General features: G+C 46.8%; 1 protein-coding gene across 1 annotated transcript in view; it reads right to left on the bottom strand.

Annotated features, from left to right (window-relative positions):
- The window catches only part of LOC136573564 (probable E3 ubiquitin-protein ligase HERC6), a 131919-nt gene that overhangs the window by 88539 nt on the left and 25706 nt on the right, over positions 1 to 17674 (bottom strand). Inside the window, 4 exon segments of the mRNA XM_066574834.1 lie at positions 319 to 381; positions 1648 to 1940; positions 3169 to 4415; positions 4539 to 4659. Of these exon segments, the coding sequence (XP_066430931.1) occupies positions 319 to 381; positions 1648 to 1940; positions 3169 to 4415; positions 4539 to 4659 (1724 nt within the window).

Below are 17674 nucleotides of genomic sequence, written 5' to 3'. Positions count from 1 at the left end.
GGCCACACACAAACCCTATGTAGGCTGAACCATCAGTCATACCCCCTTCCATCTGTTCCCTGCTTTTTACCTGTCTGTCTTTGGAATGTATATTAGCAAGAAGAGGACAGATGGAAGGAGATAGGACTGCAGAGTCAGACTACGTAGCCTGTAACCTTGGAGACCCAAAACTAAAATACTTTTAGAAAGAAAGAGGAAACAAATGTAACACTGGCTGATGCTACATCATGTAATGGATTCAAGTTGTTATTGTCAAACTGTAATTTACCATTGTTGCATAATGTGGAAAATAGCAGCAAACAAATATTTTTTCCGTACCGTTTTTTTTTTTTTAAACTTGCAGTCAGGCAGGCAGGTGCCGAAAATAGTTTAATTATTTCCCTGCAAAAAAGAAACTATTATTATCTGAGCACATTGTTTCTTTTTAACTACTTCAGAAATCTATGTTGAAACGTAGGACAGCAGGCTTGTTTATCGTTGTGTACTTATGCAAAGAGCTGCTCCCACCCCCAGGAATTCAGAGTCGCCATGTATCATATGGCCACCCATTGACCCAAATGGCTATTGTGCAACACTGCATAAAATAACATTTCTGCCTGCAGCTCCCATGTCTTTGGCTGACTTCACACGATTGTATTTGTGTGCGCAATATGCAGAGAATAGAACCCATTGATTTCAAAGGGCTCTATTCAGTGCGTATTGCGCATGAAAATTTTTCATGTGTAATACACTGTACAAATATGTTCGCGGGAATCCGGTCTTGGGGTACCTTCACAGAGCAAATATGCTTTAAATCCACAGTGCTCAAATCCGTACCTAAATGTGTGGATTTTGTTCAAAAGTATTTTATTCGTTTCTTTTCAATATAAAACATACATTTGTCTTTCATGTACCGCTAAGAAATAACATATGCTAGTGAGAATTGATAAACTACAATAAACTCTTTCTGTGACAAATTCGGGAATGTTTCCTTTTTCCCAACTTAGACAGATTTTGCTGTCCTCGCCATACAACACTTAAACCAAATCAAAGACAAGACTGACATACAGGGGACAAGGGGGCGGGGGGGGGGGGGGGAGTAGGGGGCACTGAGGAGCGTTTTGGTTTGGTCGAGCTTATCTCCGAGGGGAGCCACACCCAGAATGGAGTCCCCTCAGGGGTATATCTGATCGCCTCTATAAATGTCCCGTAGCCACCCAATTTTTAAATCTTTCAGTAGACCTGAAGATAGTCCACACTTGCCATGTATGGTAGAATCTCTCCTGAGTGTCGCTCTCCTCTGCCCCCAATTCGTCAAATCTCATGAGGCTATTCAGTTCCTCGACCCACATCGCTCTTGAGGGCGGTGTCGTGGTTTTCCAGAGTCTAGGGATGACTCTTCTAACCGCCAGTATGAAAAATCTCAGGATACCTTTCTTAACAATTTTGATTGAACCTGGGAGGACTGAGAGAAGGGCCATCTCCTGAGTAAGAGTTAGTTGAGTCTTGCAGATATGGTTGTATAATTCAGTAGTTTCTTTCCATAGGTCAGACACTCCCGGGCAGTTCCACCATATGTGGGACATGCTCCCTCTCTCCGTGTTGCATCGCCAACAGGTAGGGGGTGTCTGGGGAAAGATCTTGCGTAGAAGGTCGGGCGTTCTGTACCATCTGGATAAAATTTTAAAGTTTAGATCTTGGGCTCTGCAAGCTGGGGACATTTTGTGGCACAGGGTCCAGGCCCTCTCCCAGTCCTCGTTTGTTAGACTGTAACCCAACTCCTTCTCCCAGGCATCTATATATGTGGGGCTCTGGGCCTCCATCTCCCGACTCTGCATCAGCTTGTATAGGGATGAGATCATGTGCCTCTGTGGTGAAGCTGACATGACCATTTGTTCGAAAGGCGTGAGCTCACCTGCCAAGTTCACCTGGGGGACCAGGGACCCCACGAACCCCCTCAACTGGAAGTATTGCATCCAAGAGCCGGAACGTGTTATTCCTTCTCCTATGATCTCTGACAGTGGTTTTACATTTAGGTTAGTGATCACGTCTTTAACTCTTGGTATTGGCGTTGTGTGTAAGCCTAGTATGGATACCCTGTTCAGCGTTGTTTCGAATTGAGGATTGGTTATGAGGGGGGTTAATGGGCCTGGGGCAATAACCATGCCGTTTTTTTGGCCAAATTCTGTCCAAGTCCTGAATATCTGGCTTGCGAACGGGGAAATATTGGGGATTGCTTTTATGAGTTTGGGTGGGATCCAAGCTGCCCCTCTCAGGGTACCCGGGACCAGTGCGTGCTCTGCAGTGACCCAGAGTTTGTGGTTCTCTTCTTTGAGGAGATCTAGTATGCAATTTGATAGGCAAGCTTTATAGTAAAGGGTGAAATTGGGTAGACCCAGACCCCCCCTCTCCTCCTGCCTGGTGAGGAGCGAGAATCTCATCCGTGGCTTCCTTCCCCTCCAGACAAACGCAGTGATGAGGGTGCGTAGGCGTTTTAGATAGTAGTTTGGCAATTTCACTGGGACCGTCTGACATAGGTACAAAAATTTTGGCAGGGAGTCCATTTTAATTACATTTATTCTACCGCTCCAAGAAAGGAACATAGGTTTCCATTTACTGAGGTCTTTTTCCAATTCTGATAGATATGGGAGGTAATTAAGTTTGAAAGCCTGCGTAATGTCCTTTGGGAGTTGGATTCCCAAATATTTTATTGAGGGGTCCCTCCATTTGAATGGGAACTGTGCCTCTAGCTGTGATGCCACGGCCTGCGGCAGCGATATGTTCAGGATCTCTGATTTTTGAGTGTTTATTTTGTAGTTACTGATTCTACCAAATTGTTTGAACTCCTGCAGGATCACGGGAAGACCTACGTGTGGGTTGGCTAAATATACAAGCAAGTCGTCTGCGAACAATGCCATCTTGTGTTCAATTTTCCCTGTCCGCATCCCTCTGATTGAATCGTTTTGGCGGATCGCGTTCGCTAGTGTTTCCATTGTTAGGACATAAAGAAATGGGGAGAGGGGGCACCCCTGCCTAGTCCCGTTTGTTATTTGGAAGGCTTCCGACAGGGAGCCGTTCACTCTGATTCTGGCTGTGGGTACAATCACGGTACAAGGCCATGATTCGGTCCTTCGTTTTCGGGCCCACTCCTATCTTGTCTAAAGTGGCTGCGAGAAATTGCCAGCTAACCCTGTCGAATGCCTTTTCTGCATCGACCGCCAGAAGACATAAAGGGTCGCCTGTTACCCCAGCTCTGGCAATCAACGATAAGGATTTAATCGTATTATCCCTAGCTTCCCTGCCCGGGATAAACCCCACTTGTTCCCCATGTATCAGTAGCGGGATGACTTTTTGTAAGCGCGTGGAGATTAGTTTTGCGAATATTTTTATGTCCACGTTCAGGAGTGAAATGGGTCTGTAGTTGCCGCAGACCGAGGCATCTTTCCCCGGTTTGGGGATGACTGAGATATGGGCCATCAGTGACTGCATCGGGAATGGGCAGCCCCGGTCCACTGCATTAAAGGCTCTAATAATTAGAGGGGAGATCTCCTCTCGGAAAATTTTGTAGAATCTGGCTGTAAAGCCATCCGGGCCTAGGCATTTCCCGACTTTTAGGTCTTTGATGATTTCTCCGAGCTCTTCTGAGCTGAAGTCCTCATCCAGGCCTGCTGCCTCCTCTGCTGTTATTCTTTTGGGGGCGTTTAGATTCAGGTAAGTCTCCATCTCTTTATCTAGTCTCTGGGTGTCGGGCTGTGTTATATCTTTGATATTGTATAATTTAGTATAATATTTTTTAAATTCCTCCAGTATGTCAGTTGTGGCGTGTACTGGTTCGCTGTCCTCCACCTGTATTTTGGAGACATGTGATGTGGCTGATCTAGGGTGGAGAGCTCTTGCTAACCAGCTACCGCATTTATCTGCGTATTCAAATGCCCCTCTGCGCAATTTATCTCTATAAGCTAGGGATCGTTGGTCAAGGATTTTGAGTATTTGGTGTCGTATGGTGGAAATTTCAGCTTTAAGTTCATCTCTTTGGGATTTTTTGTTGGCCGCCTCTTTAGTTTGCAGGTTTAGGATTAGTTTGTGTAAGTTCGCCGCGTTTTCTTTTTTGCGCCTTGATCCGTGCGAGATTAGGATTCCTCTAATGACGCATTTTAGGGTTTCCCATTGGATAGGGGCTGATGTTTGGTCATTTTGGTGGTCTGCTATAAATCCCGCTATGGCTGTTTTGATGTCCGCGACGCACACGGGGTCTCGGAGCAAATTGTCGTTGAGTCTCCACGAGGTGACCCCTGCGCGCTCCAGACGTCTCGAGAACCCACAATAAACTGGGGCGTGATCTGACCAGATAAAGTCGCCCAGGGAGCACCTCGGGGCGAAGTCCAACAGGTCCTGCGTGACCAGGATCATATCTATTCTGGTATATGTGTTGTGTACTGCCGAGTGGAACGTGTAGTCCCTGGTCCCCGGGTGAAGGATCCTCCAAAGATCCACCAAGTGTAGGGCATTAAGTGTTTTTTTGAGTCACTGTAGTGCCGATCGGGAGACAGAGGTCCTACCTGACGAAGAGTCCCGCTCTGGGTTTAGCACCAGGTTCCAGTCCCCTCCCAAGATGATTTTGGATCCACCTGCGAACTCTGTCAAGGTCCTCAGTATCTTGATGGCGGTTGGTACCTGTTCCTGGTTAGGGAGATAAATGTTAGCAAATGTACATATCATATGAGACATTTCTATTTTTAGAAAAACGAATCTGCCTTCTTGATCTATCGCGGAGTCAATTACGTTATGCCGAAGTCCTCTGTGCAAGGCAATAGACACGCCTCCTGCTTTCTTCGTGGGGTGGGGGCTGTGGAACCATGTGGGATAGAGTTTGGATCTGCATGTTGGGATACTGTCTGTTCTAAAATGGGTTTCTTGGAACATGGCTACCTGAACCCTTTTCTTATGGAGGTGGTAGAGTATCTGGCCTCTCTTCTGGGGGCTGTTTAGGCCCTTGGCATTGTATGTGCTACACGTCAGTTCAGCCATGCTCCTTTTTGGTTAAGAAGTGCCATCTCGTGGGTTTCTGTCCGCTCTCAGCAGTGGGAGGGGATTTGGGAGGAAGGGTGGGGGGGGGGAGACACACGGGGGAAGCTATACATAAACAAAAACAGATAGTTAGTAACAAACTGGAAATCTATCGTGTCCCGATAGTTTGCGAGGGCTAACTGTGCCGACGCCATAACCTATTTTAGCCGGAATCAACAAACCTACGAGCTTTCGCTCCCAACCCCTATGAAACCAAACATAACTGATGCAGTTAGACTCTGGGACCCCCCAGACCCCAATCAAGTCCCGGTTTTGCCTTTCCCCCTGCCCCAGTGGCTCTCTCCTCTGGTCTTGTAGAATATTGCCAGCGTATTCCCTCTCAGGTTGGCTTCGCTGGCCTGGGCTTCTGGTTTTCCCTGCTTTCACCAGGCCTCTCTCTTCGCCTTCGTGGTCTGTGATCCACCGTCTGCCACTCGGATCTTGGCGGTAATGTCAGGAGAGATGACGACTTGGGCCAGTCTGGCAAGGCTACGAGTGGCAGTTCAAAGGTACCGAGAAAATTGGGTAGGTCTCCCAAACCTCGAAATGTGGCCGATTTGCCTCCTTTATTGGCGTGTAACTGGAACGGAAAGCCCCACCTGTACATTATTTCCTTTTCTTGCAGTAGTGCGAGAAGAGGTTTTAGTGCCTTTCTTAGCTGGAGGGTGCGGCGTGATAAGTCTGTCAGTATCATTAATGGGGCACCTTTGTAGGATAGGTCTTTCTCTCTTCTGGCTTGCTGCAGAATTTGCTCTTTCAACTTGTAAAAATGCACTCTGCAAACTACATCCCTTGGTCTGTTTGGGTCGGTAGATCTAGGGCCCAGGGCTCGGTGAATTCTATCGATCTCCACTTCAGAATCTGGCGGTCTCTGTAGTAGGTTGTTGAAAAACTCTTGCGCCCACTTGTCTAGCTGGGTGTATTCAATCTCCTCTGGAAGACCTCTGATTCTTATGTTATTCCTTCGGTGTCGGTTTTCCAGGTCGTCGATCGTGTTGTATAACTCGGAGATTTGCTGGGAGTGCAGCGCCAGTTCGCGTGCGTGGTCGTTAACGGTATTAGAAACTATCTCTTGTTCACCCTCCACCTCCTCCAATCTTTGCCCCATGTAGCGAATATCTTGTTGTAGTTCTGCAATATCCTTTCTGTGGGATGCTTCCATTTTTTGGAATAGGCCATTAATTTCGCTTTTTGTGGGGAGCGCTCGCAGATGCTCTTTCCAATCCCACTCTTCAGGGGGGGCTTCAAATCTCGGGGGGGGGGGGGAGAGAGGCTCAGTCGCTCGCTCCTGCTCTTCCTCTGCTTCACGGGTGCGGATGCAGTGGCGCTTGTGACTGGCGCTGGTGACGGGGGAGCGGATTCTGCCGAGCTGGAGTCCTCCAGGCTGCCTGTCTCAACTGCTGTCTCCCTTCTCTTGGGACCTCTGGCTTCACCCCTTTTCTGTGGGGTATTTAGGGACAGGGAGTGTTGCTGGTAGGGGGGGGGGGCTCCCTTCCCCTGCTGCTGCCGTCTGTGCTGTGACCCTTTCTCCCCTGGGGGCATCTGGTGTGGGTTTTTCTGCCTCTCTGCCTTCCTGGCTCAGGAGTAGGTTATAGTGCTGCCTCTCCTGGGGCTTGGGGCCAGATAGTGTGGGGATACTTTCCTTACCCCGCTCTGAAGTCGGCTCCTCCGATCCTGCCGCCGCTCTGCTTGCCGGCATTCCCCCCCCCCCCCCCCCGCTGTGTCTGCTTGCGGAGCGTGGTAGGACTTGGTGCCCGGCTCCGCTTCCCCTGCCGCTCCGGAGTCCGTCTGTGCTTCCCCCACGTGTGCCGCTCTCCTCTCCACCGGCGGCGCCATCTTGGGTCCGGCACTGCGCTTCCCGCTCTCCCCTGTGCCTCGGAGAAACGCCTCTAAGCCCGCTCCCCGCCGGGTCGGCGTCTTCCCGGGGTGCTCCTGCGACTTCTTCTTCACCATCTCCGGTAAGAGGGGTCCTGGGGTCTCTTCTGGGTCTATTTGTGTAGCTTGGGGCCGGGAGCGAAGTGAGTGCACGTCTCACTCGCACATCTGCTGGCCACGCCTCCAAATGTGTGGATTTTGACAAGGTTTTAATTGCGGAAATGCTGCGAGATTTAACGCCAGAATTTCAAGGGTTAAATTCTGCAGCATAAGGGCGCCCACCCACTGGCGTTTTTTTTCACTGCGAAATTCGCAGGTTTTTTTTTTCTGCAGGGGGTCTATGGGACTTGTAATGTAAAAATCGCGATTTACCGCGATATCGTGATTTTGCGCGATCGCGATTTTAGCTTTGCATGTCCCATAGCCCAAAGACCCCTGCAGAAAAAAAAAAAACGTTGCGAATTTCGCAGTAAAAAAACGCTAGTGGGTGGGCACCCTTAATAGGCATGTTTCAGACTTAGAATCTGCAGCGTTTCTCAAAAATACTACAAATTCATTGCGGGAATTTTCCACAGCATGTAAAGCAGGTTTTAGAGATTTCCTCCACGTGGCTTGTACTTGGACTGTAAATGCTGTGGAATTCCTGCTGCAATTTCAGCAGCAGAAATTCTGCAACATTTCCTCTGTGTGTGAAGAGGGTCTTAAGATGGGTTCTCTGATCCAGATGTTAATGCATATTTTTTCATACAAAAACAAGAATGGATACAAAAAAGGAGGAGAGTCAGTATTCCCTTTTGTAAAGACTGCGAGAATCTCATATATTATCGTTGAGTGTAAGGGCATGCCCTGACTGAATGACGAACGAGAATTTGTTCGCTTCTCATTCATTGTTCAGTTTCTGCATACAGAAAACTGAACAATGTATCATTCTGTGCAAACAGGCAGTCGCTCACTTATGAACGGCTGCCGGCTTACTGTAAATGAAGGTGGACCGCAACGATCCCCAGTCCGCTTTGCCTTCATTCACTAGTAATTAGAGATGAGCGAGCACCAAAATGCTCAGGTGCTCGTTACTCGGAACGAAATTCCCGCGATGCTCGAGGGTTCGTTTCGAGTAACGAACCCCATTGAAGTCAATTAGCGACCGGAGCATTTTTGTATTTCGCCGATGCTCGCTAAGGTTTTCGTGTGTGAAAATCTGGGCAATACAAGAAAGTGATGGGAACGACACAGTGATGGATAGGGCAGGCGAGGGGCTACATGGTGGGCTGCATCTCAAGTTCCCAGGTCCCACTATTAAGCCACAATAGCGGCAAGAGTGGGCCCCCCCCCCCCCCGCACTGTCAGCGTAAAGATCGTTCTCCTCTGCCATAGCTGTAACAGCTGTAGCAGAGAAGAACGATGTTTGCCCATTGAATTCAATGGAGCGGCAATACAGCCGCTCCATTGAAAGCAATGGGCTGCCGGCGTGCGCGGGGTGAATTGTCGGGAAGGGGTTAAATATATAACCCCTTCCCTGCAATTCATCCAGAAATGTGTAAAAATAAAAATATATACCGGCGTATAAGGCGACGGGGCGTATAAGACGACCCCCCAACTGTCACCTTATACGCCGATAATATAGCGGAGCAAAGAATAAAAAGCATTACTTACTTCTTCAGACGATCTGCGGCACTCCTGCAGGCTGTCGCTCCCTCCTGGTTCCCGGCAGACTATTGCTTTCTCTACGAAAGGCTTGAAATCCCCGCCTCCAGAACCACAGCCAATCACAGCCATTCAATGACATCATTGTCATTGGCTGTGATTGGCTGAAGGCACATGTCTTTCGTAGAGAAAGCAATAGTCTGCCGTGGACCAGGAGGGAGCGACATCCTGCAGCAGCGCCGCAGATCGTCTGAAGAAGTAAGTAATGCTTTTTATTCTTTGCTCCGCTATATTACCGGCGTATAAAGTGACAGTTGGGGGGTCGTCTTATACGCCCCGTCACCTTATACGCCGGTATATATTTTTATTTTTACACATTTCTGGATGAATTGCAGGGAAGGGGTTATATATTTAACCCCTTCCCGACAATTCACCCCGCGCACGCCGGCAGCCCATTGCTTTCAATGGAGCGACTGTATTGCTGCTCCATTGAATTCAATGGGCAAACATCGTTCTTCTCTGCCACAGCTGTTACAGCTGTGGCAGAAAAGAAGGATTTGTCTTCTATATGTTCTCAATGGGGTCGGCGCTGCTGCCGCCGGCCCCATTGAGCGCATATACAGAAGATTTATGGCCTTTAGAAGGACCGTTGGGGTTCTTGAAGCCTATAATAACTCCTAACACTCTCCCTATAGCAGCTCCAACACGATAGCACTTTTCCTGAACTAATGTCAGAGTGCATCCGTAGCGAGCCGCGGGAGGGGCAGATTTCAATACTCGGGTGACACCTAATCTCGCCAGCCACTCACTGCAGGGGGGTGGGATAGGGCTTGAACGTTGCAGGGGGAAGTTGTAATGCCTTCCCTGTCTTTCTATTGGCCAGAAAAGTGCGCTAACGTCTCAGAGATACAAGTGAAAGTAACCCGAACACCGCGTGGTACTCGTTAAGAGTAACGAGCATCCCGAACACCCTAATATTCGCCCGAGCATCAAGCTCGGACGAGTACGTTCACTCATCTCTACTAGTGATGTTGGTTCCTGTGTAAAAGCAAAGGAACGATTATCGCTGGGATGACCTGTTGGGCATCTGCGCCCGACAAGTCATCCCGTGTAAAAGGGCCCTTACTTTAGGTGGACTATAGGGCTATCTGAGAAACTGCTTGGCATTTTATTTGTTCCTGCCTGTACATACATGTATATTGTTAGTGTTATGTTGTGTAAATAATGCCTTCATGTCGAAGCTCATCTGGACAGCAGTTCATAATACTGCTATGTAGCTGTAGATGTCCATTAGAATGTCGGTCTTATTGGCAGTGAGCTACATGAGGAGGTAGATCAGATCTGACAACAGCAGGGCAGTTCATGCATGAGGAAGATGGCATACACAGAAGGAAATTCATGACAAATATAAGATACCCAGCGCACAATTCCTACAAATCAAACAAACACTTTCTGTAGAGACAAACTTAACTAGAGAAGCCCCGACCAATGATTTTGACTCGTTAGTTGTGCAGATACAGCAAACTCCTTCCTTGTCCGACATACAAAAAGCAATCACACAAATTCAATAAAAAAGGTAAAAATAAGCTTTTTTCACAATGGAAAGGGATTACCAATGAGATGGATCTAGAAAGCAAAATACTGAAGGGCTGGAATACAATCCGTAAACATGTTCAAAGTGAGGTGTGGAGGGAAACTTTTTTCAAGGTGATGCCCTACGCCATATATGGCTTCAACATACCTGCACCACTGCGTAGACCTAATCAATTGGTCAAATGCCCAAAGTGTGGCGCACACGCTACCAGCTTTGAACATGGTATATGGTCGTGCACATATGTAAACGCCTTCTGGACTACCATAGGACAACATATCTTGAATAAATGGAAGATAAAAATATCGGTAGACTTACAATCCATGCTATTCCACGCTGAACCACAACAGACAATGGACACGCCAGACCAACAGACATTACCACCTTTCCTACATATTTTTCTCTTGGCAGCCAAATGGGCATTACTTAAACACTGGTTAGAACAAACAATGCCAGATGTAATGGAGGTAGAAGCACAGCTCATACATGTAATAACACTAGAAAGAATAGAAGTGGAGCGCAACAAGGAAAAAGGGGCAAAACACCATTTTAAAAAAATGGAAACATTTTCTGATATCACATTTCTCAGATTCTGAGATTTCAGCTATAGTTGCTCCTTTCAAATACACCAAATGGTATCTAATAGAGGAATTGAAAGGAAGATTAGGAAGGCTAGCAGGGAGAGAGAGAAGCTAATCTTCCCAAAAAGAACTGACACATGAATATGTACAATACAAGTATGCTCCATCTATGTTTTTTTTTGTTTGTTTGTTTTAAGTTAATACAAACAGCTGATTTAGTATCCATATGTTACACATGGTATATACTATGCAAAACAACAAGCGTAATGTCATTGTCTTTGTACTATTTATATTGAAAAATATGCAAAATCAACAAATAAAGAGAAATTTGAGAAAAGAAAATGATTGGGATATATTCACACAATAGTATCCAACATAGATTTTTCCACACAGATTCTGCCTCTAAAACCGCGATGGTTAACCCCTTAGTGACCAAGCCTGTTTGCGCCTTAATGACCAGGCCAAATTTTGCAAATCTGACATGTGTACTTTAACATAGAATAGCTCCGTAAAGGTTTTGCATATCCAAGTGATTCTGACATTGTGTTTTCGCCACATGTTGTACTTCATTTAGGTGGTGAAAATAGTCCGATATAATTTGTTTATATTTATTAAAAGTGCCAATATTGGGAAAATTTTGAAAAAAATATAGTTTTTTTACATTTTCAATTGTAATATATCAAATATGTGCAAACATACTGTACAAACTTTTGCTAAGATATATATTTCCATCTATTTACTTTATTCTGAATGCACATTTGAAAAATTTTTATGTTTTTTTAACCATTTAGGAGACGTACAAATTTAACATTACTTTTCAGCATTTAGAGGAACACTTTATTTTCCTGCACCAAGCCAAGATAGCAAAGGCTCATAGGTGTCCGAATAATAGATACTCCCACAAATGACCCTATTTTAAAAACTACACCCCTTAATGTATTCACTGAAAGGGTGTCATGAGTATTTTGACGCCACAGTTTTTTTTCAGGAATTAATTCAATTTAGAGGAGAACAATTGAAATTTCATATTTTTGCAAATATGTCATTTTAAAGACATATTTTTTTCTATAGTTTAAATAAAAATGAGGATTTACACCCCAAAATGGATCCCCCTGTTTGTCCTGTGTTCAAAAATATACCCAATGAGGCCATAATCTTATATCTGAGTGCACAACGGGGGACAAAATGAAAGGAGTAGTTAGTGTCTTTCAGAACAGAAATTTTGCTTTAAGGCGTTTTAGGCCCTATAGCACACCTGTAGAGTTCTTGAGCACCTAAAACCATAGAAAACTACCACAAATGACCCCATTTTGAAAACTAGACCCCTTAACAAATTTATCTAGGGGTGTACTGCCCATTTCGACCCCACGGTTTTTGAATGAATTCAAGCAAAGCAAAAGGAAAAAATTGTGATTTTCGTTTTTTTGGGCAATTGCGTCAATTTAAAAACAGCTTTTTTTGTACAGCACACATATAAATGAAGACTTTCACCCCAAAATGGATACCCCTGTTTGTCCTGTGTTCAGAAACATACCCATTGTGGCCCTAATCTACTTACAGGACACATGGCTAGGCCAATAATGAAAGGAACACCCGTTGGATTTCAGGGTACAACTGAATAAATTCCAGGTCCCATCGCCCACTTATAGAGCCATTGAGCGGCTAAAACGATAAGGAACCCCCTCAAATGACCCCATTTTGAAAACTAGACCCCTTAAGAAATTCATCTAGTGTTATACTGCATATTTTGACCCCACAGTATTTGACTGAATCTTATCAAAGCAGAAGGAAAAAAATTGCGATTTTTCAATTTTTTTAAAGAATTTTTTCAATTTAAAAACATTTTTTTTGTACAGCGTACATAAGAATGAAAACGTTCACCCCTAAATGGATCCCCCCGTTTGTCCTGAGTTCAGAAACATACCTATTGTGGCCCTAATCTACTTACAGGGCCCATGGCACGGCCTATAATGCAGGGAATGCCCGTTGGATTGCAGGGCACAACTGAATAAATTCAAGGCCCCATTGCTCATTTGTACGGAATAAAAATAGACTCCCTAAAAATATCCCCCCCCCCCCCCCGCCCTTTTCGGCGTTCCCCAAATCTTAGATAAAAGTAATAATGTAAACTGCGGGGTATATCCGAATACAGTGGTTATTACGGAGGCTGGTTGGAATGGGCACATGGGGCAATAAAACTGGTATCGCCCCTCCTCTCATGCTTTTTGGGGGTCATTTCTTGACCTCAGCAGCAGGTATGGAGTGTAAAAAGTAGCGCTTCGTGATTCTTCGTAAGCTTGCGGAGGTACGGCGGTCTCGCACAGAAGGCGCTCAACAAGCTGCTCCTGGAACTGCAGGAAGGCAAGCGTTCCCGGGGCTTCTTGTAAATTGCGTATTACAGGTAGCGGTCTGAATAACGCCGGGCTCACGCAGCCATAGGTGGAATCCGCTTGCAGAGGCCCGCAGCGGATCCCAGCTGTGAGCCCGGCTGTGACCCTGCGTATGGCCGCGTAATGTACTGCGCATAACTGCCTACTCACACAGGCGGTCATTCTCAATACAAATTATTTTTTTTGTTTGCATTTCCCGCACCATCGCTTAGCGATGACGCGGGTACCCGCAGCCCGTATACAACGTAGTTGCGTATGGGCAGCTGGTATATCCACGACCATGGAGCACAATGGGCTCTATGTTGCGGATATCAGCGGTAAAATAGAACCTGCTGTGTTCTGTTTTCTGCGAGTTTATTACACAATTCCAACCCACTAATGTGAGCGGAATTGTGTAATCCAATGCGATTGATCTGCATATTACCGCGGATCAGACGCATGCGGAATCCGTAATTCCTATCCGGTCATGTGAGACCGACCTATGTTAGATCGTTACTTTTTTATTACGTGACCGGGGACCGCTCAACGAGGCCACCCGTCACTGCTCCAGGCTCTCGGCGACCAACGGGAGATTTTAAGTTTCCTGGGCTCCCCGATTCCTGCGCATGTGTCCGGCATTTTGCCAGCGGTCGCATGTGCAGAATCCAGGTAAGTTTACGGAGGAGGATCGCGTCGGGGTGCAAATACGGAGGCCTCCGGTAAAAAGTTTCATCTCCTCTCACCGATCGCATCGGTGAGGGGAGATGAAACTTCAATTTTTTTTTTAAACTTTTACGTGATCGCCATTATCCATTGTATAATGGCAAACACGTGACCAGGAACCGCACACCGTGGCCCCCCGTGAAATCTCCAGGCTCTTGGCTCAGTTTTGTAGCCAGGAGCAGGGAGAATTTCAATTATCCTGGCAATCCACAGCTTTTGCGCAGGCGTCCGCCATTTTGGCGACAGGCGTGTGCGCAGAAGCTGGGGTAAGGTCCGGGGATAAATCCGGGGGCCTTATGTACATACTTTCATCCTCCCTCAAGGATATGAACCATGAGGGGAGATGAAATGTACACTTTTTAAACTTTTTTTAACTTTTTTTTTTTTTACTTTTTTACACTTTTTTTTAAACTTTACATGATCACTGTTATCCATTGGGTAACAGTGATTATGTCCCCGGTATAATCTCTCTGCTCATGGCTCACTTCCCGGGGCTCGAGCCCCTCTGTGCACGCGCCCGATGTCAATCATCGGGCACGCGCATGCGCAGAGGGGGACTTCGGGTCCCAAAACACCAGGGACATCGGCGGACCTGAGGTGAGTATTTTCATCTCCCCTCATGGATCGGATCCATGAGGGGAGGTAAAACTAGCACTTTTTAAAAACTTTTTAAAACTTTTTCGTGATCGCCGCTATCACTTCAGGAGCCGGGAGCCAGGAGATTTTGAATTTGCCGGGGGCTCCCGGGCTTCTGCGCATGCGCGTGACATCATCGTCTGGCGCGCATGCGCAGAAGAGCGGGGGCAGATCCAGGAGAACCAGATCTTCGGGGGGCAGTGCGGAGAAGGCGGGTGAGTATTTTCAGCTGCCCTGATGGATCGGATCCATCAGGGCAGCTGAATCTTTAACTTTTTAAGCACTTTTATTTACTTTATTGTGATCGGCGCTATCCAATGGATAGCGCCGATCGCAATGTAGGGGGGGGGGGTCGCCGCAGCCCAGGATGACAGCTCCATGCTGTCAGCCACCTGCGGGCACCGACAGCATGGAGCTGTCACGTCCAGAGCCCACGGGGCTTTATTCTCTGTAGGACGCATGTTTTTACGTCCTCAGAGAATAAAGCCCACTTGGGCAGGACATAAAAAGAATATGGGCTGGTCGTTAAGGGGTTAAACTGAATCTTTTGCTATGTATTTTGATGCGCACACAGATTTCGCCCTGTGAATGTGCAAAATTTCCAAAGCGATTCTGCGTGAAGACGTGACATATTACTAAGTCATGATGATCCACGTGGAATTGCGTTGGAAGTTCTAACAAAAGGGAATTAGAAACTAAATGCTAGAACAAGGGGGCACAATCTGAGTTAGGGGGAAGATCAGAAGCTATGTTAGAAAATATAATTTTACAGAAAGAGTAGTAGATGCTTAGAAAAACTTCTAACACAAGTGGATGAAAAATCAACATTGAATGAATTTCATCTGCCTGGAATAAGCATATATTTGTCCTAAAAGAGAGAGTAAAAGGAAATAATATAACGCATACTAAGGGTAAATACCCACTACAGGTTTTTTTTCACAGTGAAATTCGCAGCGATTTTTATTCTGCAGGGGTCTATGGGACTTGTAATGTTTACCGCAAAATCGTGATTTTGCGCGATCGCGATTTTAATATTACCAGTCCTATAGACGCCTGCAGAAAAAAAAAACGCTGCGAATTTCGCAGTGAAAAAAAAATTGTAGTGGGTAGTCACCCTAAGGCTATTCTTACACCTATGTTCACATGTTCTGTTTTCCGGCTCCTTTATGCAAGCAGGGAAAATGGAATCCCTGGCTGAATGGATCCGTCTTATGAAAGAATCGAATAGCGCCAAACTTAAATGGTGTCAATTTGACCTCCATTCATCTGTCTAGTATTTTACCGGATGAAAAGGCCCATTATGCAGGAATTGTTCTTCTGGCATTTCTCATGAGACCTGTGACAACAAGGTCTTCTCACCAGGTCAGGAGTAGAGATGAGCGAGCGCACTCGTCCGAGCTTGATGCTCGTTCGAGTATTAGGGTGTTCGAGATGCTCGTTACTCGAGGCGAGCACCACGCGGCACTCGACTCCATTACATTTCCTTCACTGAGAAATTTGCGCCCTTTTCTGGCCAATAGAAACACAGGGAAGCCATAACAACTTCCTCCTATGACGTTCCAGCCCTATCCCACCCCCCTGCAGTGAGTGGCTGGCGAGATCAAGTGACCCCCGAGTATTTAAATCTGCCCCGCCTGCGGCTCGCCACAGACTCACGCTAAGAGAGATCAGGGAAAGCGCTGCTGATGCTTCTGCTGCTATAGGGACAGTGTTAGCATCTTCAAGAACCACAACGGCCCTTCTTAGGGCCACAGCTCACCTAGTGCATTACTGTTGTGGCTGCTGTGAGCAGTTTTGCACAAATTTTTTTTTAATGTATATCGGGCGTGCAGGCTGTAGCGTTCTCAGGCTGCAGTCTGTACTTGAGTATAGGGGCAGTATTGGTCAGGCAGGGACAGTGGTAGTGTAGAATCCTGTCTACAAGTACCCCAACGGTTCTTCTTAGGGCAACCTGCGACCGTGTGCATTGAACTCTGTGGTTGCTGGGAGTTGTAGTACCTGTAGTGGCTGCTGTGAGCACTTTTGCACAAATTTTTTTTTAATGTATATCGGGCATGCAGGCTGTAGCGTTCTCAGGCTGCAGTCTGTACTTGAGTATAGGGGCAGTATTGGTCAGGCAGGGACAGTGGTAGTGTAGAATCCTGTCTACAAGTACGCCAACGGTTCTTCTTAGGGCAACCTGCGACCGTGTGCATTTAACTCCGTGGTTGCTGGGAGTTGCAGTACCTCGGTATTGCACAGCCTAGCCTGCGTTCAGCCTTCATTTAAACATTTTTCTGTCCGCACTTCGCATCGCCTCAGTTCACTCTGCCTCTAAGTGTACGCCAAAAAACCACACATTATCTACAACGCTCTGTTATACGTGTGCTGTCTCAGAAGTTCACGGTCTGCCCGACGCCCACAGATTGAAAGTGCAATACACACTGTCTAGCCTCAGCCTGCATTTCAGAGTAAAATAAGGAGATTTTTAAAAAATTCCTTTTTACGGCTAACGCTTACCCAGTGCATTTGCCTGCGTGGCCTGTGGGACTTCACGCCCATCCAAACTGCATAGTTCACAGCTAGGCCTAAGTGCAGCCTTCCTTATAATTTATCTCTGGCTTCATTCAGTGTTATATTACCGCTGGCAGCCACCAACTGCGCGGCAATAATTCACAAACATTTTTACACCGCTCTGTCTCTGCTCGATTCTTAATCCAGCATGCTGAGGGGTAGGGGTAGGGGCAGAGGACGTAGACGCGGTCGAAGTCGAGGACGCGGAGTCCCAAGTGAGGGTGTGGGCATAGGACGAGTTCCTGGTCCAGGTGAATCGCAGCCGGCTGCTGCGGGAGTAGGAGAGAGGACAGTTTCTGGGGTCCCCAGCTTCATATCACAATTTTTGGGTCCACGTCGTAGACCTTTATTAAAAAATGAGCAGTGTGAGCAGGTCCTTTCTTGGTTGCTAGAAAGTGCATCCAGCAATCTATCGACCACCCAGTCTTCTACGCCGTCCACTGCTGCAACTCTGAATCCTCTGGCTGCTGCTCCTCCTTCCTCCCAGCCTCCTCACTTCATGAAAATGACACATTCTGAGGAACAGGCAGACTCCCAGGAACTGTTCTCGGGCCCCTGCCCAAATTGGGCAGCAATGGTTCCTCTCCCACCGGAGGAGTTTATCGTGACCGATGCCCAACCTTTGGAAAGTTCCTGGAGTCCGGGGGATGAGGCTG

Source organism: Eleutherodactylus coqui, chromosome 7 (genome assembly GCF_035609145.1).
Source record: "Eleutherodactylus coqui strain aEleCoq1 chromosome 7, aEleCoq1.hap1, whole genome shotgun sequence".
Taxonomy (NCBI): Eukaryota; Metazoa; Chordata; class Amphibia; order Anura; family Eleutherodactylidae; genus Eleutherodactylus; species Eleutherodactylus coqui.
Note: the sequence above shows the minus strand (reverse complement) of the source record. Positions and strands in the feature narration are given on the sequence as shown.